The sequence below is a fragment of the Saccopteryx leptura genome, chromosome 2, assembly GCF_036850995.1.
Source record: "Saccopteryx leptura isolate mSacLep1 chromosome 2, mSacLep1_pri_phased_curated, whole genome shotgun sequence".
Classification (NCBI taxonomy): Eukaryota; Metazoa; Chordata; class Mammalia; order Chiroptera; family Emballonuridae; genus Saccopteryx; species Saccopteryx leptura.
In genome coordinates this window covers 313,655,825-313,681,177 of record NC_089504.1, presented here as the reverse complement: position 1 = coordinate 313,681,177, position 25,353 = coordinate 313,655,825, and the positions used below count along the sequence as shown (strand labels likewise).

Below are 25,353 nucleotides of genomic sequence, written 5' to 3'. Positions count from 1 at the left end.
ATATCCTTGGTTCATCTCTTATAGTTCAATTCACCCTGCATGAATTGCATGAAGTGGAACGTTGTGATAATTGCCACATGGTCATTGCCCCCAGTGCCTCTCACCATCATGGTGAGCTCTGCACGTTAGCAGATGTTTCTGTTATTCCAGCAGGGTTATACACTATATTCAAGTTTACTTGTATAATAAGCATTTCTTTAAGTACAAGGGAAAGTTTATAGGTATCAATTAGGTATTATTGACATATGCTTAATCTAGAGTTTTTCAATCTTTTTCATCTCATGGCACACGTAATTACTAAAATTCTGCAGCACACCAAAAAATATATTTTTTGTCAAATCTGACAAAAATAATAGGTATAATTTTGATTCATTCACACTGGTCAGCTATTGTTGTGTTGGCTGTTGTCATTTTTTAATTTAACAATCTAAGAGAAAAGAGGTCAGTCACCCTGACTAAATAGTCAGGTACTGCATGTTTTAAAAATTCTTGTAGCTTGCTGGTTTAAGATCACTGGCTTAATCAACGCCCTTCATCTAATTATGTGTAAATAATCTCATAAACTATATACCTTCTTTTATAATAATTCTTAACCATTCTTTTTCTTATTTCTAGGAACTTACTTTGCAAGAGATGCCATCACTGCCCATAAAAATTGCCAGTATGATCCCAAAAACATCGTTATGTTTGTAGCCCGAGTCCTGGTCGGAGAGTTTATTGAAGGAAATAGGAGTTACACGAGCCCTCCTCCACGGTTTGACAGCTGTGTGGATAAAAGGGTGAATCCTTCCATTTTTGTCATCTTTGAGAAAGATCAGATTTACCCAGAATACATGATTGAGTATACCGAAGCAGATAAGGCCTGCGTGATTAGCTAGCGATGATGACTACGTACGTCGTCATAAAGGATGCCATAACTGTTCCATTCACTTCTCGAACCAGATGGTCCCATATAATAGTTAAACTTCTTTACATTTCCTCGCCTAGCTATCCAATGCCTTAGATCAGTGGTTCCCAAACTTTGCTGCACATTGGAATCATCTAGAAACGTAAAAAAAAAAAATTAAAAAAATCCCAATGTCCAGAAAGCATCCCATTCCAACTAAATCACTGTTGGCTGTAGTGACAGCCAGTAGCAGAATGCATCACCAAGTTTGGGAACCACTGTCCTAGATGTGACTGATAAGGACTGATTTCTCAAACTTCTGTGGTGGCAGCAGCCTTTCCCTCCCAACTACTCTTATAGTTTACTGTAAGGAATGGTTCTATTTTGGTTAAATTGAAAAAAAATTAACTTGGAAACATGGAAAGAAATCTAAACATGCCTGTTGAATTAAGGACATAAGACAGTCCAGTCTTGCCTGACCAGGTGGTGGCGCAGTGGATAGAGCATCGGATTAGGATGCGGAAGACCCCGAGGTCACCAGCTTGAGCGCGGGCTCATCTGGTTTGAACAAAAAGCTCACCAGCTTGGACCCAAGGTCGCTGGCTCAAGCAAGGGGTTACTCGGTCTGCTGAAGGCCCATGGTCAAAGCACATATGAGAAAGCAATCAATGAACAACTAAGGTGTCACAATGAAAAACTGATGATTGATGCTTCTCATCTCTCTCTGTTCCTGTCTGTCCCTATCTATCCCTGTCTCTGACTCTCTCTGTCCTTGTTTAAAAAAAAAAAAAAAAAAAAAAAAAAAAGACAGTCCAGTCTTGGATGGAAGATTGTGAAAAGTTGGGGGGGGCACTTAGGAAGGTGTGGGATGGGGGGTAGAAGTAAAAGTAATTCAAATGCCATTACAGATATAGCTACAGTACTGGACCATTGTAGTGAAACTGATTTGGGGCATATACTTCGTTATCTTTGCGTTTATTTAGGGGACTCCATCCAAGTCAACTCTGGCATCCAATAACAAGTTGCCATGTGTGGCTCAGAGAGAAGCACCAATTTGAGTTAATGGCCCATTGGGGCTCTTTATATAATTATGGCCAAGTAGATATTTATATTCTAATCAATAGGATTCCGGAGAAGGCTTTTCTCAGGTTGGACTTGCATGAGGGGTGTGTATTTTGAGAGTCGTGAAAGTTGCAACCAAAGTCACATGAGCATGACTGATAAATCCCAGTGCTCCCGTAGTCGTTCGCTATGGCTGATGAGGCTCACGCTCACATAGGAATTGGGAGCAGGGCCCTCCTGTTGAAGAATGGGCCCCCTAAGAAGGTGAGATTTGTTTCCTGGTGAGCACAGAATCAAAACAATGCCTCAAACACGCCTTGCCCCTGCAAGGGGCTTCTATAACAGGTTGTATAGAATTGTAGTACAGTCAGTTTTTAGAGCAGTTGAGGTGCCTGGACCAAGTTCCTTATTATGAATCAGGTTTTTCCTTTTCATACATTTCATCCCAATTTCCAAATTTTCCTGTTCTAGTTCCTTCCAGCAGACATGTTACAAAAATTAATTAGCGTTAGAGATTTTATATCAGTCAGATTTTTGATCAGTCCAAAGAACGTCACAACCCCTTGGCTTAAAGGGCTCCCTCGGTAACAAATGTATAGAGGTTTTTTAGCATAGGATTATTTTCTGGGAGGCTTGCCATAAGTAGTTACCCTCATTCATTTATTTTTTTTTCATGGTAGCTTTTGTTTTGGGGTTTTCATTTCTTGATCTTGACCCTCATGTTGCAGAGAGGTAATTTATCCAACTCCATTCAACTGCTCATTAGACATCTCTGGTTGGGTATGTCTCAGGCATCTCTACTTTGGCATGTCTGAAACAGAATTCTCAATCTGCCTCCCTCAAATGAACCAGTTCCTCCCAGGATTTCGTATATAAGTTTCACCCACACATCTGCTCAAGCAGACATCCAGAAGTCATCCTTGACCCCTTCTTCTGCCTTCCCCTATGCATCTAAGCTGTTCTCAAATTCTGTTTTCCTTCTTAATTATCTTTGTCCCTTCTAAGTTGTTCTTTACTTAGCAAAAATTGTCATATTTAAATTTTTTTTTACTTAATATTTTTTTAAGTGAGAGGAGGGGAGGTAAGAGAGACAGACTCCCGCATGCACCCCAACTAGGATCCACCCAACCTGGCAACCCCTGTCTGGAACTGATGCTCCGCCCATCTGGGGCCATGCTGTCAACCAAACTACTTTTAGTGCCTGAGGTGGAACTTCCACAGAGCTATCCTTAGTGCCCAGGGCCAACGTGCTTGAATCAATTGAGGTATGGTTGCGGGAGGGGAAGAGAGAGAAAGAAAGAAGAGGGTGGTAAGGAGGAGGGGAGGAGAAGCAAATGGTTGCTTCTCCTGTGTGCCCAGACCAGGAATCAAACCCAGGACTTCCACACACTGGGTTGACACTCTATCACTGAGCCAACTGGCCAGGGCCAATAATAATCTTTCACAGCACAAATCTGATCATGCCTTTAGAATAAAGTTCAAAGTCATTATCATGGCCCCACATGACCTCCCCCTTCCCTACCCCCCATCATTTATTTTCTTCCCCACGGGCTGCTCTGGATCTCTTTCAGTCCTTTGAGACCCTTTTCACGAAGCTCAGTGGTTCTCAACTAGCATTCCTGCCTTCTTCTGTTAATGACAAATACTTTGTAAAGTATTTGTTTATTTTCAAAGTGCATTTCAGTGGTAACATACTCTACCTACGTATAATTTTAGAAATAAACTTAAAATTAAATGGTATTAACATAAGAGGGAAATAATAAAGAAGTATATAACTTGGGTAGGACTATACCAGCAGACCTAATTAGGTAATCAGATATTTACATCTACTTACAGTGAATAATTTGAACTTCAAAGAGGGCAGGAGATCAGAAGTTGTTTTATACAAAGAAGTGTGGGAAAATGAAACAGCAGGGATACAAGTGGACATTAGAATAAAAACTAGTGAGCCTGACCAGGCGGTGGCACAGTGGATAAGAGCGTCAGTCTAGGATGCAGAGGACCCAGGTTTGAGACCCCGAGGTCGCCAGCTTGAGCGCAGGTTCATCTGGTTTGAGCGAAGCTCACCAGCTTGGACCCAAGGTCTCTGGCTCCAGCACAGGGGTTACTCTGTCTGCTGAAGGCCCGCAGTCAAGGCACATATGAGAAAGCAATCAATGAACAACTAAGGTGTCGCAATGCGCAACGAAAAACTAATGATTGATGCTTCTCATCTCTCCGTTTCTGTCTGTTCCTGTCTATCCCTCTCTCTGACTCTCTCTCTGTCTCTGTAAAAAAAAACAAAAAAACAACACAAAAACTAGTGACACAATAACTTATTTGCATATGCTAATACTTGTTTCTATAAGAACACCTTAGTGGAAATAAAGATACTATGCAAGAAAATCTACAGATTGTCGAAATGGAGAAATATTTTTGCAGACGAGCTGTAGGTCATACATGAATGTCTAGTGAGACATTCAAAATTCGTATAGGGTGCAGAATAATTTCTTACTGTGAGGAACTGTCCAATGTATTGCAAACTGTTTGGCATACTTGGCTCTCACATATTAAATGTCAGTCGCACCCCCCCCCTCAGTTATGGTGACAGCCACAAACCCTATCAGATCTAGTCACCTTTTTCCAGAGCAGATATATCGTAACATCCCCTTCGCTGTCCTGAGATGATTCATAGTTAATGCAGTCTATTTACACACATGAATTTCTTTAAAAAAAAAATCCATTTACTGCCCTAATTCTATTTCAATGGAGAAACAGGAAGAAAGAAATTTGTAATAAACATAAACTCAATTTCAATATGTAAATGCTCAGGCATGACTATGCTATACGACATCATAAAACAGATATTTACTCCTACTTAAAGAGTGAATAGGTTTGGATGTAAGAGTCGATCAGAGGCTACTTCGTGTAAAGAAGGGGAGGAAGGTGAAAGATAGGTACAGGTGACACTAGAATCAAGACCAGTCTTAGGGTAAGTCACAGGAGACCATATACCTTATCTGTATATGGTAAGGGAAAGAGCGATATTACCTTACTTTAAATAAGGATAATAGGACAAGACAAATTACATATTGTCTAAGAGGAAAAAATGGGTTATATTCTCTCAGACAAACTGTAGGTCTTGCATGTCCAGTGGGACATTAGAAAGTCGTATAGATATAGAATAATTCTTCGTTGTGTGGGACTGACCCATACGCTGCAGGATATCTGTTATCTCTGGTGGCATCCACTGAGTGCCAGTAATAGTCCCCAGTTATGAAACCAACAACCCATCAACTTCTGAAATACCACTGGTGAGAACCACTGACTCAGTAAATATCTAGCATCTTGAGGTTGGCTTGTTTACCTCTGGAAGGACTCCTTCCAGAGGATTAGATTGGATGCTTGCCTCCCAAATCCTCAGTTTCTAAAATACTTTGTGCCTTCCTTTGTTAATTTTTAGCATCTACCCAACTTGAAAGTTGTCTGTTTTCTGAATTAGAATGTAAGCTCCTCGAGGGCCGAGTTCACTGTGCTATCCCTTATGACTAGCTGAGTGCTTTTTATGCTAACATACATTTTGTTGGAATAAAGTAAGCTCAACTATTATATATGTTAGTAGTTGAGTTGTATTTCTTGTTCTTCTTCAAGCTCAGTTGAAGACTAATAAAAAGGAAATCCTGACTTTGCTGTGCTGCTTGTATTTGCTTTATTTCTAGGTATTTCCAAAAGATGATCAGCTCAGACACCACTTTATTCAAGGAGAGATAGGGACTGTGTTCTGTCCCTTCCAGCTTTATCATTGCAGGACTCTGTGACCGTGGAGCCTTTAGCATACTGCCAGGGAAAGGCAGCGCCGTGGTGATGGAGGAGTCGGTGGGCACGTCTTGTTTAGGGGCTCAGAGAGGGTGAGGCTGGAAGCTGCTAAGACACCTTTCTTCCTGTGGTCAGGGGTGGGCCCAGGGCCAGGCTGAGGCACCAAAGTTAAACATGTAAATGGTCATCAGAATTGTCCTAACCCTCCCTCCTTTAAAAGCTCTTCTCATTCTTCAACCACAGAGCTTTGGATGGAGAGAGAGAGGAGGCAAAGCCCTATGTGGCGATGTGGATTTGATTCAACTGAAGGCAAATTTGCCATTTGGTTTGGACCTCAAAACAATTTACAGCCAACGTGTTGCTGCCAAAGCACCCACATTCAAACAGATGAAAATGCCATCAAACTAAGCATGAGCAGGTGTTTGAGATTTTCCAATGAACTATTTGTCCTGTTTGTTTATTTACTTTGTCATAGCAGGCTCTCAAGTTTTCAGACATGTTTAATGTTGCTATTCCCCAAGGTTTTAGCCTCCCTCCTCTGCTTTTCACTCTTCATTTTTGCTGAGTCATCAACTCCCACAGCTTCAATTATGTAATACTTTGATGTCACTCATCTACATTCCTCTCCATCTTTTTCACCTCTTGGTCTGTATTACAACTGCCTACTGAGCATCTCATCTTGGATTGTCTTTTGCAAACCCAACACAATACAAGTTGAAGTTATAATTCCTCAAATCGGATTTCTCTTGCCTTGTCTAGAAATTCACTCTTCCTGCTACCCAGGCTCTTTCTAAAACACCTACAGTATGGCCAGGCACTATTTTAAGTGTAGGGATACAGCAACGACCAAGACATGAGGTTCCTATTTTCATGCACTTGGTTTCTACAATGCATAAATAAACAAGAAGAAAAATTATCAGTGGTAAGTCCTATGTAGAGAACTGAGGGGCTACTTTAGATTGGGAGGTTAGGAAAGGCCTTGCTGAAGAGGAGACTTGAACTTCTAAGCTCAGAGTTGAATGACAAAAAGACCTATAGATCAGGCTGGAAGCATTTTAGTCATTCCCCAACTGGAATTCCTGAAGTGGCTTACAAAGTATTCCATATGTATATTTCACAAATTACATCTCAACTTAGAGTGGTCACACTTCAAGTACTCAGCAGCCACGTGTGGCTGGCTAGTGGCTACCTCAGTGAGGCTTCTTGTACTAACTGCCTAAGGCCACCAGGCCCTGAACCTTCTATCACATGACACACATACACACACACACACACACACACACACACACACACACACACACAAAGTCAACAATGTTCTAAATAAAAGTTGCAGCAGCCAGAGAATAAGAGACAGAACAATTAGCCAATTAGTAGCTGTGAGCCAGTCTGACAAAAAACTGCTCACGTTCCTGTATATCTGTTGGAATTTAAGGTTAATTTCCAGGGGCTATTTCTCTGATTATCCCCGAGGCAAGAGCCAGGTTCCATAGAACCCTAGGAGACTGCGATATGTTTTTTACATGTGAACTGTCCAATCTGCTGCCCACAGCTAATCAACAAGAACAGAATTTAATTAAATTATTTCTTATTTTTTACAAAAGTTTATTCTTAAATGTACAACAGGCTTCCAGACAACACTTCATTCTAACTATAAGTGGCAAGAGATGTCATGACAGGAAATCCAGATGTTAAAAAAGGAATGGAATTAAGGGTTAACATTGATTGCCAAGGCACAAGAAACAGCTCACTTTTTGCCAGATTTAAAAATAAATTTTTTTTAGTTTATTGATTTTGAGAGAGATATCAATTTGTTGTTCCACTTGTTTAAGCGTTCATTGGTTGATTCCTGTATGTGCCCTGATGTAGGAGGAACCCACAACCTTGGCATATGGGGAAGACATTCTAACCGACTGAGCTATCCAGATTTCTTAATTCTACCTGTGGCCAGGGGACCTTTCCCCACGGCCTCGGCTTTAGGTCCCCAGGTTTCTTCTCTTTTCGCTTCTGCTTGGATGCTTTACTTTCCTTGTCCATCTTCCTTCAGAAGGGGCTTCTTTCTGCCACCTTCACAGCTGGACATGGACATGGCGCTTGCCGCCTCTTCCCAAAGAAGGGATATTTCTTTCTTGCACTTCATCGGGGTTCACCTCCACCCATCCCCTTTGTCTATGGCTAATGCAAACCCTTCCGGACTGGCTACATCTTTCTCCCCCTACTTGATGTATACAAAAAACGCTTGCAAACTCCAGTAGGACAGGAACAAGTCGTCCTTCCTACCTAGCATGCTGCTGGTGGTCTGGACTCCATGTCCCAAGACTGGTCTTATTTTTTTGCTACCAAGGACCTAATAAACCTCTTCTTTTAAAAAATGACTTCAGCCGTGTAAGTTAAATTATCCATATTACCTTTGCAGCCCCTACCAGTCCCTCGAATTCTCTCATTTGTTCGCGGCTTGTGACCCCACCCTCCAACCTCCAAACAAGTCCCTCAGACAGGGACACACCTTGCCCGGTGCCTGGCACAGAGCGGGCGCTCAGGAAGTACTGTCCCCGCCTGGTCCGCGTCCAGAGGCACCGCGAGGCCCACGGCCACCGCCCCTCCGCCCGCCCTTCCCCAGCCTGTCCCGGGATCTTGGCTGGAAACCGTGGACGTGACTGGGAGGAGTCTGCCCGCCTCAGATTTCCGCACAGGGCCACCAGGGAGCCGCGCGGCCACCATGGCGGAGCCCACCGTGTGCTCCTTCCTCACCAAGGTGCTGTGCGCCCACGGCGGCCGCATGTTCCTGCAGGACCTGCGCGCCCACGTGGAGCTGTCGGAGGCCCGGCTGCGAGCCGTTCTGCGCCAGGCTGGGCCCGACCGCTTCCTGCTGCAGGACGTGGCGGTGCGGGAGGGCCCCTGGGACGCCGAGGCTGAGGTGGCGGCCGCCGCTGCCGGCACGGCGGGCGGCCCCTCGGCCTGCAGGGTAGTGGCCGTGTCCTCTGCGCGCCTCTGCGCCCGCTACCAGCGCGGCGAGTGCCAGGCCTGCGACCAGCTGCACTTCTGCCGCCGCCACATGCTGGGCAAGTGCCCGAACCGCGACTGCTGGTGAGACGGTGCGGGGCCCGGGCGCGCGGGGCTCGGGTGGCGCGGGGCCGGCCGGGCGGCCTCGGGGACTCAGGCGGCGGCGCGATCCTGACCCACCAGGCTAGAAGCGGGACCCCAAAGAGATGAAAAAGGAGGTCATGTGCCCGGGGGTCGGAGACACCCTCGGAAGGGGCGGGAGGGAGGCCTCGGGAGGGGCCCCGCGGCGTCCTCCGGGGGAGGCCTGCCCCGTACTCCCAACTCCAGCGCGCAGGAGGCGGAAGGTCTGCTCAGTTTGAATTTTTAGTCGTCTTTCGCTAAAAAGAAAATTGCAGTCCCTACCCCCCCGCCCTGTCCTCCACAACACCGGGGGGATGAATCAGGATTGGGACTTCAATACCTTCACTCCAGGGCTCCTTTGGCAGGGAGGGTGGGGGGGATTTGCGGATCCCATCGGATCCTTGGACCCTTTATGCAGAGTTTGCCTCTTCCCACGTAAACACGAAATTTGGCAGAAGCCAGTTGGCGGCCTGTTGTGGTGGGTGGGCGGCTGTTGGGGTTGGAGAAGACAAGAGCAGTCACCTACAGCAATGGCCCCCAACCTTTTTTGGGCCACTGACCGGTTTAATGTCAGAAAATATTTTCATGGACTGGCCTTTAGGGTGGGACGGGTAAATGCACAAAATAAAATTATGCGACCGGCATAAAAATTATATATATATATATATATATATATATATATATATATATATATTTTTTTTTTTTTTTTCTGTATTTTTCTGAAGCTGGAAACGGGGAGAGACAGTCAGACAGACTCCCGCATGCGCCCGACCGGGATCCACCCGGCACGCTCACCAGGGGGCGATGCTCTGTCCCTCCGGGGCGTCGCTCTGCCGCGACCAGAGCCACTCTAGCGCCTGGGGCAGAGGCCAAGGAGCCATCCCCAGCACCCGGGCCATCTTTGCTCCAATGGAGCCTTGGCTGCAGGAAGGGAAGAGAGAGACAGAGAGGAAGGGGGGGGGGTGGAGAAGCAAATGGGCGCCTCTCCTGTGTGCCCTGGCCGGGAATCGAACCTGGGTCCCCCGCACGCCAGACCGACGCTCTACCGCTGAGCCAACCGGCCAGGGCCAAAAATTATATATATATATTTTTTTTTTTTTTTTTTTTTTTTTTTCTGAAGCTGGAAACAGGGAGAGACAGTCAGACAGACTCCCGCATGCGCCCGACCGGGATCCACCCGGCACGCCCACCATGGGGCGGCGCTCTGCCCACCAGGGGGCGATGCTCTGCCCATCCTGGGCGTCGCCATATTGCGACCAGAGCCACTCTAGCGTCTGGGGCAGAGGCCGAGGAGCCATCCCCAGCGCCCGGGCCATCTTTGCTCCAATGGAGCCTTGGCTGCGGGAGGGGAAGAGAGAGACAGAGAGGAAAGCGCGGCGGAGGGGTGGAGAAGCAAATGGGCGCTTCTCCTGTGTGCCCTGGCCGGGAATCGAACCCGGGTCCTCCGCACGCTAGGCCGACGCTCTACCGCTGAGCCAACCGGCCAGGGCCAAAAATTATATTTTTAAATATAATTGTCGAACTTATGATATTTATTGGGCTAAGTTAAAGGAGGACCGAGCATGTCCTCATTCAGGCTGTATTTAAATTTGTTATTCTGACAACGTTTCATGTCTGACATCAATATGTAATATGATAGGTTCAGCCTCGCTACCAATCATGAACCTGTGACAATAAAAATAAACATGAATCCACTGTGTACTCGTATGCAACTTTATTAGAAGCGTCCTCTTAACATCGCACCAACAACATAATATGAGTAACATCCTCTCTGCCTCCAAACACTTTCCAGTCGCTATGGTAACGTTTAAACATGCCTTAAAAATAAGCTACAACACAAAAACAAATATAAAGTGCATGAAAAATACAACTCACCATTGTTATGAATATTGTAAGTTAAGGTTTATTTATTATAATGTTTATATAGAATGAGAGATAGTAGCCTATCTCAACAACCATAACGCTAAATCAGTGGGAGCCCTGAGCTTGTTTCTCTGCAACGAGAAGGTCCCATCTAGGGATAATGGGAGACAATGACACCTGAAGTGTGTTGCTTATGTCCAGTCTATTCCGTAATTTTGTTTTGGTTGCTGTCACTGCAGAAAATCCCACTTCACACAAATAGGATGTCAGAAATGGCAACAGGATTTTTAGTGCTTTTGTGGCAATCTCAGGGTATTCTGCCATGACTTGAATCCAGAACACCGGCAGAGTTGTAGTCTCGAACATATTTTTAAGGCTGCCGTCATTTGCAGTCTCCAGTAGTTGATCCTCTTCTTGCATAGACTCGCTGGATTCACCTGGTTTATTGACAAATGGATCGAGGCTCCATTCCTTGGCAATTCGTGGGTCTTTTGTGGTTGGGAAATAGCGTTCAAACTCTTTTAAAAGCAAATACAGGTGATCGTGCACCAGCTGGGACAATGAAGGCTTGGGCTCAGTTTCTTCCAAAATTCCCGTGAATGTTTGAAACGTCAAATATACCCCTGTTCACGTGTCGTCCCCACAAATCCAGTTTGGCTTTAAATGCAGCTACTTTACCTGCCAACCTGAAGAGTTGTCATTTCCCCTGAAGTGACCGATTGAGTTCATTGAGGAGGTTAAATATGTCACACAAGTAAGTGAGTTTTGCGACCCATTCCTTGTCACTGAAATGTGCTGTTAGCGGTGACTTTTTTTCTGAGTTCTCTCTGCAGCGGTTCTCGTAATTCAAACACTCTGGCCAGGGACCTCCCTTGGGATAACCATCTTATTTCTGTGTATAAGAGAAGGTGTCTGTGCTCCGCGTTTATTTCCTCACAAAGCTGCGGCTCTAGTGAAGGGCGTGTGCTTTGATGTGGTTAATAACTTTAACATCATTCAATACGCTGTTAAGTTCCGGTGGTATATTTCGGCTAGCCAGCATTTCCCTGTGAATGATACAATGTGTAGACTCGCATTCAGGTGCAACCTCCTTAATCCGAGTAGTTAAACCAGACATCCTTCTTGTCATGGCAGCAGCTCCATCTGTGCATATGCCGACACAAAAAGACCATTTCAGTTTTCCTGATATATAGTCATCCAGCGATTTAAATAGTTCTGCGGCTGTGGTTTTGGTTGGCAATGATAGTGCACATAACATATCCTCATGCACATCCTCTTGATAAAGATAATGCATGTAAACAGGTAGCATTGCCTTGTTGTCAATATCTGTAGATTCGTCAACCTGGAGAGCGTACCACGGTGATTTATTAATCCTTTCTAACAATTGTGATTCAATGTCCTCTGCTATTTCCTCAATGTGCCATGTGACGGTGGTAGCCGAAAGAGGTATCTGTGCTATCTTTTTAACCGCAGCCTCTCCTAGAAGTTCACGACAAATGTCTTTAGTGGCTGGAAGGATCAATTCTTCACCAATGGTGAATGGCTTCTTAGCCTTAGCAATACGATTAACCACCAAGTATGATGCTCACAGTGCACTCGCATTTATTGATGTAATGGCCACCAATAATTGTTTCTGTCCATCTTGTTCATGCTTTTTTCTTTCGAAATACTCAGAAGGCTTGTCTTTTAAAGTAGGGTACTTGGTCTCCAAGTGGCAAAGCAGTTTTGAAGGCTTCATTGCCTCATTACCTAGCTGGTTGCCACATATTATGCAGAGCGACCTTGGTGCGCGAGAATCACCAGTTGCAATAAATCCATACTTCAAGTAGGACTCCTGGTATTGTCTGTTAAATGAAGGCTTCTTTTTCTTTGAGGTCATAGGTTCTTCTGTCTCCTCACTGGCCCTTTTCCACTTCGCAAAAAACTTTTGATGGAATTTTGTTTTTCACTCATTTTGTTAGTTTATGGGTTTAATTTTAGCGGCAACGTATCACATGACCGAGACAAGCGTCAGGAGTGAGTCTTAGACGGATGTAACAGAGGGAATCTGGTCATTTTTAAAAAATAAAACATCGTTCAGCCTTAAATATAAATAAAACGGAAGTAATGTAAGTTATTTATTCTTTCTCTGCGGACTGGTACCAAATGGCCCATGGACTGATACTGGTCTGCAGCCCGGGGGTTGGGGACCACTGACTTACAGAACAGCTAGGCACCCTCTGTCAAGACAGATGACTGGGGGTGGGGGGTAGGGTTTGCCGTTGGTTTTAAAGCATCCTCATGAGTGGTTTCAACCAGAGCTTATTAGGCTGGAGTTTCTGGAAGTTCCTAGCAAATTGTTTATTAACTTCACATGCAAGAGTTGAAAGCCGGCTCCAGGCAAAGAATTTGACAGAGCGCCCCTTCCTTCTTAACCTGGGCCTCTCTGATCCAGAACTTTGTGTTCCAGGTCTACCTGTACCCTGTCACATGATATCCACACACCTGTCAACATCCAGGTCCTGAAAAACCATGGGCTCTTTGGCCTCAACGAGGCCCAGCTTCGGATTCTGCTTTTACAGAACGACCCCTGCCTTTTACCCGAGGTGAGTCCCCAAGGAGTCACCCTCCTATTGTCTGCACCCTGAAAGAGGTCAGAGGAGAGCTTGACAGCCTGAGGTGTCTGGGGGTGGGGTGCTGACCTTTCTGGAGTCTCCGTTACTGGACTTTGATGCACACGGAGTTATGGAACCCTGTCGTATATATAGAAAGAATAATAATGGCTATTGGTTTTTTGAGTGCTTACTAAATGCTTAGCTCATTAATAACCTGCCCCCATTTTACATGTGAGAAAACTGAGTCAAGTCAACTGAGGGTCAAAGTCAGAGAGGGGCAGCTGTGTGTTAGTAACAGCTGGGGGAGATTTGCGGAGGGGGAAGAGTACTGGAACACTACCCACCCACCTTTCACCCAGTGATGTTAACAGCCATTGATGACCAGAAGATGCCAGTTAGAGAAACTGTTGTTTATTGGCTTAAAAGATCCAGTGAAAACCAATGTTTTCAGTGTTGCCTCCTTTCTCTCCCAGGTCTGTTTGTGCTACAACAAAGGGGAAGCCCTGTATGGTTACTGCAACCTCAAGGACAAATGCAACAAGTTTCATGTGTGCAAGTCCTTTGTCAGGGGAGAGTGTAGGCTTCAGAAATGCAAACGGTCCCATCAGCTCATCCATGCGGCATCCCTGAAGCTGCTGCAGGACCAGGGGCTGAATATTCCCAGTGTCGTTAATTTCCAGATAATCTCGACCTACAGGCACGAGAAGCTGCACAAGATGCTTGAAAACAAAGGTGAGACTGTCAGAGGTAGACAGAGCTCCATCGCTGATGTATAGTTTTGATCGGAAAGTGAGTCTGGGGAGAAAGCCCTTTCTATGTGAAGTGTCCTAGGGGAAGCTTGGGACAGTCAACACTTTATGATGAAGAACTGGGACTCTAATCAAAGGAGAGAAGGGATGGAGTTTATTTTCAGGGTGCCCACTATACAATGAAATTTAGAGATGATTAAAGGAGCGTCTTAGGCAACTTCATCCTTTTCTTCTTCTTTTCAGGTAATCCAGCTTCTGCTGAGCAGTCACAGAACCTTGAGAAACAAGGAGGACCTGTTCCTGGGGCTGCAGAAGCCCGTCCCCTGGCTTCTGTCCCTGCCCCGTCGGCCAAGAAGCCATGCGCAGGTAAACCGTAAGGACAGTGAAGTCAGAAGAAGCTTGTCTGATTGGAAGGTCTGAAAGTCAAGCTTCTGTTGAGCTTTAATTCATAACTATTTACTCACTTAATAATTTCTTGAAAATACCTACCTCACGGCGTGTTGTGAGAATGAAAGAAGATGGAAAAGGGAGACGTCAGATTTGGAGGGTGAGGTAGGGATGAGGTTGGACATTGAGCAGGCAAAGAAGGGGCAAAACCTGAGTGCCGATGGGCTCAGTGCAGGGCAAGCCCTGGAGACGGCAGCTTTGCCTGCAGTTCCTGGGAACGTTCCCAGGCTGGCTGGCTGGAGCCCTTAAAGACGCAGGTTTCTGCTGACTTGCTTTGTGAGCCAGCCACGTGTTTCTCTCTCTGCCCATATATACAATTTGAGTACATAAACTTCATATTCTTTTTCTCACTTGATGCGCCATAAGCATCTTTCCAACGTTGTTCACATTTATCACACATAATCATTTTTATGCACAGATACACTCATATATCATAGTTTACTTACTTGTGTCCCTTATTCTGGGATACTTTGATTCTAACCAATTTTGAATATAATTATTTTTTTGTAATTCACACAAGAGAAGATTGAATTTTCAAAGTTAGTCTTTTGCTTAGCTTTTAGTGGCAAAATGATACTGCCTTTTGATTTGCATTTTAAAAAAAATTTATGTGCAAGTGGACATTTTCCTGTGTCTGCTTTCTGTAGGTTTTTATTTTGTATATTTTGCACGTGCCCTTTCATTACTGGGGCATGTAATTACCTCCTCCGTGCTAATGTAGGGTGGCCTTTAATTAGGCTCCTTCATTTTCATAAATGAATACCAACCGTACTGTGCTCATATACTGTCCAACTCTTGGGGCCGCATCCGCAGGCAACAGGGAGAGGATATGACTTCTGGGTGCTCACCAAAGATTTCTACCTCACTCCGTCTACTCTGCTCTTATTAAACTTGGATCAAAGCCCAATTGCTGTTGTTTGAAGGATGTGTAGTTCATCTATTACTCAAAATTGTATCCATTCTTCTATGGACGGAGATGGACCCTCAGAAATCTATAGACCTTGTCCATTTCATGTTGACCTTCCCCTTCCTCTCCTCTCTCTTCCCCCACCCAGATGTCTTCATTGAGTGATGCTTGGATGTTTGGTTCTTTGCTTTCATACAGGGGTGCCACAGAGAAGCAGCCTTATGAAACCCTTTCCTGTGTTTGTCGTAGTAATATCCCCAATGTCAGTGTTAAGTGTTTTTAGAAATAGTTCACTGTTCGGCAACAACATAACATTTGAACAATAGGGACAGGGTAGTGAGTTTTTTCTAAAGCTAAATTTATTTAATTAAAAAAAATTTTCATCATGAAATTTTGTCTTTTCGATTGGGGAAGGTTTTCAAAGAAAGTGTCCTTTGTAAAGGGAGAAATTGCTGCATTTTCTCTTCATGGACAATGGGACTCATGCAGTTTCTTTTAATCTCTGCACTTTGGTTGTCAACGGTGTTCTGGAAAGCCCTCGTGACCTGCATATCTCATTTTATTTTTCCTAGCTCTGATTTCTCCTGGTGCTATTTTTTTAAAAAATACATTTTTATATTTTATTATTATCATTATTTACATTTTATCCTTTGATTACGTATGTTTTTGTAAGCCACCTTCAATCCTTAATGGAGATAGTACAGTGTATAAATGCATATCCTTTACATTAAGAGACTTAGTAGACTTTTATATTATTGTGTTTCTTTTATCTAGCTTATGATCATGCTTTCATATATGAAGGTATTGACCCTCTCTAATCTTTGTTGCAATATTTCATTCAATTCTAGAACATTCCATTTTAACCTTAGTTCTTTTGGTATTCTTTCTGTAAAAATATTTTATGTAATCATACCTATCTGTCTTATTTTCATCTGATGATCAGCTATTACTGCGTTAGACTTAGAGATAAGTTTTCTTTGGCAGTTTATTGGGGATTATGAGATGAAGCTTCACATCGCTAGGCTCCACAAACTCAGCATATCCTAAACTGAATGATTACCTTTTCTTGAGGTCTGTTCCTCTGGTTTTTAAATTTTATTTTGAAGTATCACCACCTAAGGACGAACCAAAAATCTGAAAATTGTCCTATACTCTTTTTTTCTCCTTGTTCCCAGTGTTAAATTGGTTACCCAGTGTTGGAGATGTTTTTCTTCTCAAAATGTTCTCAAATTTTTATCCTTCTCTGTCCTTTCCTTCCCAGTCCTTCCACCCTGCCTTGTTGCAAACCCTGGTCACCTCTTAACAGAACTCAGCGATCTTCAAATCATGTCTTGGGAGTGTTTTGTGGGAGGTGCTAGGTGACACCGCTTCAATGATGGTTGCTCTATTTATTTATTTATTTATTTGTATTTTTCTGAAGCTGGAAACGGGGAGAGACAGTCAGACAGACTCCTGCATGCGCCCGACCGGGATCCACCCGGCACGCTCACCAGGGGGCGATGCTCTGCCCCTCTGGTGCGTCGCTCTGTTGTGACCAGAGCCACTCCAGCACCCCGGGCAGAGGCCAAGGAGCCATCCCCAGCACCTGGGCCATCCTTGCTCCAGTGGAGCCTCGGCTGCGGGAGGGGAAGAGAGAGATAGAGAGGAAGGAGAGGGGGAGGGGTGGAGAAGCAGATGGGCGCGTCTCCTGTGTGCCCTGGCCGGGAATCGAACCCGGGACTTCTCCATGCCGGGCCGATGCTCTACCACTGAGCCAACCAGCCAGGGCCTTCTATTTTAATTTTTAATGTAATAGGGCTTTAGTGGGTTTTATTAATCCCCTAACCACCCTTCTCGCCCTCTGCCTTTGCTTCTGCTGCCTGGTTGATCTTTAGAAATCCAGACTTAATCATACTGCTTTTTTCTGCCATAACGTTTATTGGTCCCCATCACATAGTGTAGGAATCATAGGCTAAGATGGCTACAGGGACCAGAAAGGTGAGTTAATGGATGGAGAGAGCTGGACATAAGAGGAATGGGGGAAAGAAGAAGTGCGGTAGCAGACTGTCCCATCTAAAAGGGGCAACAGCCTCTCATTTCCAAGTGGGAATGTGGTCCAGTTTGTCATATTGGCCAATTTGACAAAAGGAGCCAGAAGGCCTGATTTTTATGAGAAACTTTTTGATTTTTTCCAAATAATTGAATTTTTAAAATACAGACCAAGATTGTGTGTCCTGACCTACTTGCAGACTGGTCCTTTTGATCTTAAGACTCCAAGTTTGTAAGCGGGCTCCCTCCTGCTGGTCCCTTCCACCAGCCTTAAAATCTGCTAAAATTACATTCTTCAAAATGCCGGTGTAACCTTTCCTGACCCCGAGAGAGTTCTCACATCTCTAACATAGCATTTATTTCCTTATGTTGCAATGCCTTGGGTTTTTATTTCCTAACTTTGAGTAAAAATGTTATTTCTTCCTCTTGGTCATTCTAATACTTGGTAGGTAGATACTTTTCACCATGTGACGAGTGAAATTCTGCATTTGAATCCGTGGAATCAGTGTCATATTAGACTTCATTGTTCTTTTTTCTTCCCACATATATATTTTTAATATTCAAAAACTCCCTCCCCCTGGAATGTGTTAAACAAGGTAAACAGCTTTTTAATGCTGCGATTTGAATTGTCTAGTTCTAAAATGAACACTTCAGGAAAACACTTGTCTCCCAGTGAATTGCCTTTGTTCTAATAGTATTAGAAGGCCTGTTTGTTTCTTCTAAAATCATAGCTGAAAAAATATTGGTCTTATGTAGCTCTATTTTGGGATAAATAAAATTGCAGTAAGATATTTTTGATATTTCTTCATTAAATATGAAGTTAATTGCTGGCTTTAAACAAATGGTATCTACTTAAATGAAATAACATCTATTGTTTGGTAGAAGCTTTTAGTAGGAATTGATATCTTTTGTTATAATTATATAGTTTTTATCATTTAAGTCACCCAATATGATTATATTAATGGTATTTACTGCATTAAAACATCCTTAAATTCTGAGTAAACTGTACTTGATTATGGCATTTTTATCCTTTTAATGTATTTCATTCCTAATTGGTAACTTTTATTTCAAGTGTATACATCTATACATTTATAAATAAAATTAATTTATATTTTATGTGTGTATGTAATAACTTTTTATTGCTATATATCCCATGTATAAATTTTTCTGAGTGCTGTTTTGAGTTTTTGTAAATTGACTGTCCTCATTTTTATTTTTTCCAGCGTCATTGAGATATAATTGACATATAACATTGCAGAAGTTTAAGATGTGCAAAGTAATGATTCTTTTATTTATTTTTTTATCAAGTGAGGAGAGGTGGGGAGGCAGAGAGACAGACTCCCGCATGCTCCAGAACCAGGATCCACTCAGCAAGCCCACTAGGGGGCGATGCTCTGCCCCTCTGGGGCCACTGCTTTGTATGATTGCCATAGTAAGGTTCGTGAGCACATCCATCACATCACATTCATTACTCTGTTAAAAATAACATATTACTATATCATCCCCCCTCTAGTATTATTTAGGAATACTTTACCAAAGACTTTTTTTTTTTTGGAAAATATATTATTGTGGAAATTTTGGAGAATACAGGAATGTATTAAGAAGTAAGTCATAATTGCCCATAATACTACTGTGTAGAGACAATCACGGTTAATACTTTAGGATATCTATTTCAGTCATTTTTAAACATAATTGTCTACCTGAGTGACTGTGCCATTTACACTCTCTGTGGTGTGGGGACTGCCTCTCTTCAACAGTATGTGTTATAGGTTCCTTCTGATGGAAGAGACAGGATACTTTTGTTTCCTAAGGAGTTCTTCTGGGCAGATATTTAGAAAAATACATTGGTACCAATTGCTACTTAATTACATATTAAGGGGTATATTTTAACCTATTTATTATGCAATAAATAAATAGTGAATATACTTATTTATGCATTCATTAGTTTATTCTTGTATGTGCCCTGACTGGGGATGAAATTGACAACCTTAGTGAATCGGGACAACACTCTAACCAACTGAGTTATCCGGCCAGGTCTGGCCATCATCAGATTTCTTGCTGGTGTCTTCCCCATTGGCCAAACCCACAGGAAGCCAGAGAGAGTGGAAGCCCAGTGATTAATTCTTGCAAAGGTCAGCTTCCTGGAGTCAACAGCATGGTGGATAAAGGTAAGGCATGGACCAAGGTTGAATAAACATATATATCACACAATGTTTGATGTAGCATTGCTTATAATAGTAAAATATTGGGACCACCTAAGTGTCCCATGTCAGGGAATTTGCTGAATAATGTAGGTTAAGGTAATATCTTGGAATACAATGCCACCATTAAAAATAATGTTTTGGAGGCCCTGGCCTGTTCGCTCAGTGGTAGACTGTCAACCTGGTGTGTGGAGGTCCTGAGTTTGATTCCCAGCCAGGGCACACAAGAGAAGCACCCATCTGCTTCTCTACCCCTCCTCCTCTCCTTCCTCTCTGTCTCTCTCTTCCTCTCCTGCAGCCAAGGCTCCATTGGAGCAAAGTTGGCCCAGGCGCTGAGGATGGCTTTATGGCCTCCAACTCAGGCTCTAGAATGGCTCCAGTTGCAGTGGAGCAATAGCCCAGGTGGGCAGAGCATCGCCTCCTGGTGGGCATGCTGGGTGGATCCTGGTCGGGCGCATGTGGGAGTCTGTCTGCTGCTCCCAACCCCTGCGTCTCACTTCAGAAAAAAAAATGTTTTGGAAATATTAAGGAGAAAAGATGTTCCCAATGTACTGTTGAATGAAACAAAATATTTTTATGTACATTTAGATCTCAATTTTCTACCATAGTGTGTATCTGTGCATTTATGCAGTTAGAGTATCTAGAAGAGCATATGGCCTAATGTTAGCAATGCTCCTTTGGAGGTGGTGAGATTACAGGTAATTTTAATATTCATAATTTTGTTTCTCTGTGTAGTCTGTTTTTCTTACAATGTATAATAAAAAATTAAAGTTCTTTTTAGAAAAATGAGAAATATGGCATCATCCCAAGTTCTGTGAATTACATAGGTGCCAGTCTTAACACTAAAAAGGGAAATTCCTTGACCTGTGGTGGCACAGTGGATAAAGCGTCAACCTGGAAATGCTGAAGTCACCGGTTTGAAACCCTGGGCTTGCCTGGTCAAGGCACATATGGGAGTTGATGCTTCCAGCTCCTCCCCACCTTCTCTCTCTCTCTCTCCTCTCTCTCTCCCTCTCTTTCTCTCTCTCCCTTTCTCTCTCCTCTCTAAAATGAATAAATAAAATAAAAAAAATAAAATAAAAAGGGAAATTCCTTTAGAAATTCTATTAGAAGCCCATTTTATTTGTGAGTATAATTACAGAATTCTTAAATAAAATTCTAGCAAAGAATTGAGCAATAGTAATTATCATTGTATATAATTAGACACAAGCTACAATGCTGAGTGACTTACCTGATTCAATTATTTTCATACAACATTATGAAGTAGGCATTAACATTTTTATGTGAGGAAACCCAAGCTTAGAAAAATCATGCCCAAAATTTGATGGTTATTAAATGGTGAAATATTCAAAGTCAGGTCTGTCTTCCTCTAAACTCAGTATTCTTCACCATACCATGACTGAGTAGAACTTATCTCCAAACATAAGACCAGCAGATCACAAAGAGATTTCTGAATAGATTACATCATGTCAACACAATGAATAATGAACATCAGAGGATTATAGACACAGCAAAGGCATTGTATAATATTTAAAAGACTCAGAAGCTAGAAGCAGGTAGATACTTCATTAACTTGCTGTCTTGAAAAACAAAAGTCAACATCACATTATAAATTAATGAGCTGGTTACTGTCATAATTTTATTTAGAATGCCTTTAAAGATTATTGTTGTTGCTTTAAGATGGCAAAGAGTGGTTGGAAAGAAAAAGATCAGGATATCACTCTAGTAACCTGATGGAAATTCAATCACCTATTCAGTAAGTATTTACTGAGAACCTACTATGTGCCATGTACTGTATCAGGCAAAGGATAGTAATAGCTAATATAAACACAAAGCTTGCTGTGAGCTAGGCTCTTTTGTACGTCCTTTATGTATACAAACTCATTTAATCTATAAAACTTCATGATGTAGGGTAGTTACAATTACTGTTGTTCCTTTTTACCGATGAAGACACTGAGGCTCAGGGGCTAATGTCATAGCTAATAAGTAGTGGAGCTGTGATAACAATATAAATAGTCTTGGCCCAAGAGTCTGAGCAATTACCCATTATGTAAATACCCCTCTTTAAGTAAGAAGTAACGGTCTCTGTTTCTTGGCAAACAGATGTGAAACCAAACCCCAAATTAAATGTACAGTAAGTGCTAAGGAAGAAGAGATGAACAGGAGTGACTTACTTAGGTGGGGATGAGGCAGTCAGGGAAGGCTGGGATGAGGAGGAGCCCATCAGATGAATGGTGGGTAGAGCAAGGGGCCGTGGGAAAGATGATGGTGAAGAGGCAGTGCCTGGAAGGATGGTCCTAAGGACTCAACTTGCTGGCAAGTGTCTGAGAACCTTTACAGCAGGTGTCGGGAACATATGGCTTGCGAGCCAGATATGGCTGTTTTGATGGCTGCATCTGGCTCACAGACAAATCTTTAATAAAAATAATAACGTTAAAAATATAAAACATTCTCATGTATTACAATCCATTCATTTCCTACTGCTCATGTTCATAGTTGTGGGTGGCTGGAGCCAATCACAGCTGTCCTCTGGACAACACCAAATTTTTATTGGATAATGCGTAATGTACATGGGTCGTTGAATGGCTCTCACGGAATTACATTTTAAAATATGTGGCGTTCATGGCTCTCTCAGCCAAAAAGGTTCCTGATCCCGGCTTTACAGGTTGTGCTAAGCAATGGATTTTATTTGATATTGGGGAACTTCTGAAGTTTTTTTTTTGTATTTTCTCTGAAGTTTGAAATGGGGAGGCAGTCAGACAGACTCCCGCATGCGCCCGACTGGGATGCACCCGGCACGCCCACCAGGGGGCGATGCTCTGCCCATCTGGGGCATCGCTCTGCCGCAATCAGAGCCATCTGATTGCCTCATCTAGCGCCTGAGGCAGAGGCCATAGAGCCATCTTCAGTGCCCCGGGAAACGCTGCTCCAGTGGAGCCTTGGCTGTGGGAGGGGAAGAGAGAGACTCTAGAGACTAAGGAGAGGGGGAGGGGTGGAGAAGCAGATGGGCGCTTCTCCTGTGTGCCCTGGCCAGGAATCGAACCCGGGACTCCCGCACGCCAGGCCGACGCTCTACCACTGAGCCAACCAGCCAGGGCCCCAAAGTTGTTTTTTTTAATGTTGTATTTTCACAATAGATGTTTTAACTGCAGATGTCTTTTCATTTATTTATTATTAAAATTTTTTGTGTGTGACAGAGAGAGAGAGACAGATAAGGACAGACAGGAAGGGAAAGAGATGAGAAGCATCAATCCTTCATTGCAGCTCCTTAGTTGTTCATTGATTGCTTTCTCATATGTGCCCTGATGGGGGGGGGAGGGGGTTCAGCCGAGTGAGTGATCCCTTGCTCAAGTCAGCGACCATGGAGTCATGTCTATGATCCCATGCTCAAGCCAGCGATCCCGCGCTCAAGCTGATGAGCCTGCATTCAAGGCAGCAACCTTGGGGTTTCCACCCTGGGTCCTCTGCGTCCCAGTCCAATGCTCTATCCACTGAGCAACTGCCTGGTCAGGCAAAGATGTTTTTTTTTTTAAAAAAAATTAAATTGCTAATCTTCTTGTGCATAGGACTTCCTTAGACTTCTGTGATTACGGGTCACAGTGGTTGAGTTTGATTCTGGCCTGAGTCTCAGGCAGATAACCCCTCACACCCAAACCTAGAATTTCAGGTCGATTCTCAGAAGGTTACAAGGACACAGCGTTAAGGGTGGTTAGGAAATTCAGATACAGAGAAAGAAACTCAGGTTCAGAAAGTTGTTTTTGCCATACATATCAGCTCCTATCATAGACCATGTCTAGGATTTATGATTGGACCTGAGTAGCATGGTATAAAGCAGTATTTTCTATACTTAGTTTAGAACAGAGCAGCTGTTACATTTTTTAATCATAGTCTAGGATTGTGCTGTTCAATATGGCAGCCATTAGCCACATGGGGATATTTAACTATAAATTAGTTAAAATTAAAAATTCAGCTCATGAGTCACACTAGCTACACTTTGAGTGCTTGTGGCCATTTGTGTCTTGTGGCTACTTCATTGGATGCAGATTTATAACGTCTTTACCAAAAGTTCCTCTGGCCAGAGCCAGTCTAGAAATTTCTTCATTTGCCCTTTTAAATAGTGGGTGATCTCACACAGAGTTGTTTGTGGGCGCATACTTTTGCCAGCCAACTTCTCACAATTTTCATCCTAAGCCTGTCAAATTCAAATTTTGCAAGCATATTTTATTGTTTGGAAGTTGACATTTCCTAAAGAGCGGAGATTGTGTTCTTCCTTGATTTCTGTGAAGAACCTCTGTTCGCTAAATTGAATAAACATTTGGTGGTGCCAGTAACAATAGCTTACCAAATGCTGTACCAGGCCAAATTAACATCATGTCTGGCCTGACCTGTGGTGGCGCAGTGGATAAGGCGTCGACCTGGAACGCTGAGGTCACCGGTTTGAAGCCCTGGGCTTGCCTGGTCAAGGTACATACAGGAAGCAACTACTATGAGTTGATGGTTCCTGCTCTCTCCCATCTTTCTCTCTCTCTCTATCACTCCTCTCTCTAAAAATCAGTAAATAAAAGTAAAAAAATAAAAAAACAAAAATATCATGTCTGATGTGACCTGGTATGTTTCTAAGTCATCTCTGGCTGATGTTTCCCGGCATTTAGCAGGGGGAGCCAGCGCTTCTTGATATACTTTGAAGCCTAAGAACTTACTCTGTCAGTGTAAGGATGATTATGTAGGTACCCCCACCTTTTTGACTCTGGTACCAAATATATGTGGGTAAACTCATGGCCCCTTAATTAATTAATTAGGTTAATTACTAATTGGGGACCAAAGAGGAGCGAAGTGAAGGAAGAGACTGGCTTAGAGCTTTGTTCTTATACTTTGTTCTTATATTCAGTCAACACATGTGAATTGAGCCCTGCCACCTGCCAAACACTGTGCTGGGGACCAGGGAATCAAGAGATGAAAACCTGAAGCTCTCTGTCTTTGAAGAACTTACAGACACATGGAGATTTATTCCACGTGGTCATCGCAGCGGCTGAAGTATCACAGTGACTTGTGGATGCACAAAGGAGGGGCAACAAACTCGGCTCGGGGAGATCCGGGAAGGCTTGCCGGAGGAGTGGCCCTGCCCATACCAACGGGAGCCTCACGAGCAGTGATCTCTCCCAGGACGTGTGTCCATGTAGGAATCTTCTAAAATGTTCTAGAGAAGAAAGGACATTAGGATAGCCATGTAGTTAGTATGGGTTTGGTTGTGTTGATTCACATAATTGATCCAAACTCATGGCAAAGGCAAACTAGACTTACCAGTCTTCTCGTTCTGAATTTGAGCCAGAGTTGATGAGTTTCAGGACACAGTCATATGTGAGTTGGAGTTAGTCGAATGCCAAAGAATGAGGGAGAGTCTAAAAACAGCTCTCGCCAGCTGCCGCCGTGATTCTGTCCTGGATGGTTGGCATGCCTCCGGAGAGCTGCCCATGGGTTTGGGGCTATAGCGGGAAGTGGCCGTGGGGAGTGTGGGCAGGGGTAGAGCCTGCTGATCCATGGCAGCTAGTTTGCCAGAGTTTGGGGGGAAAGGAGTGAAGAAAAATGCAGCAGAGAGGCAAGGCCGGAACCTGCCTAGGGAACGTTCTTACTTGCCAATATTGTTATCAAACTGTGCAGCAGGAACAGACATTTCTTTTCTTTTCTTTTTTTTTTTTTCTTT

The 25,353-nt window shown here is 43.4% G+C and overlaps 2 protein-coding genes across 6 annotated transcripts in view; both read left to right on the top strand.

The window, feature by feature from the left end:
* Window positions 1–5,611, top strand: part of ZC3HAV1 (zinc finger CCCH-type containing, antiviral 1) — a 53,079-nt gene extending 47,468 nt beyond the window's left edge. The window contains exon 14 of the mRNA XM_066362839.1: window positions 616–5,611. Within this exon, the coding sequence (XP_066218936.1) occupies window positions 616–878 (263 nt within the window). The 3' untranslated portion in view covers window positions 879–5,611. The remainder of the gene's footprint in view (window positions 1–615) is intronic.
* A 2,723-nt stretch (window positions 5,612–8,334) lies between these two features.
* On the top strand, window positions 8,335–25,320 carry ZC3HAV1L (zinc finger CCCH-type containing, antiviral 1 like). Of its 5 annotated transcripts, XR_010748834.1 has the most exons (6): window positions 8,335–8,827; window positions 13,176–13,311; window positions 13,794–14,052; window positions 14,313–14,435; window positions 19,397–19,619; window positions 24,541–24,620. XR_010748834.1 is itself a non-coding variant. In XM_066362831.1 (5 exons), the coding sequence occupies exons 1-5, from the start codon at window positions 8,460–8,462 to the stop codon at window positions 24,615–24,617; spliced, it is 963 nt and encodes a 320-aa protein (XP_066218928.1). In that variant the 5' UTR covers window positions 8,335–8,459; the 3' UTR covers window positions 24,618–25,320. The 5 variants fall into 5 exon arrangements, 4 of the variants coding, with proteins under 4 accessions (XP_066218928.1, XP_066218927.1, XP_066218926.1 ...); XM_066362831.1 differs by lacking the exon at window positions 19,397–19,619 and having other exon boundaries at window positions 24,541–25,320; XM_066362830.1 differs by lacking the exons at window positions 19,397–19,619; window positions 24,541–24,620 and adding an exon at window positions 18,760–19,065.
* The last annotated feature ends 33 nt before the right edge of the window (window positions 25,321–25,353 follow it).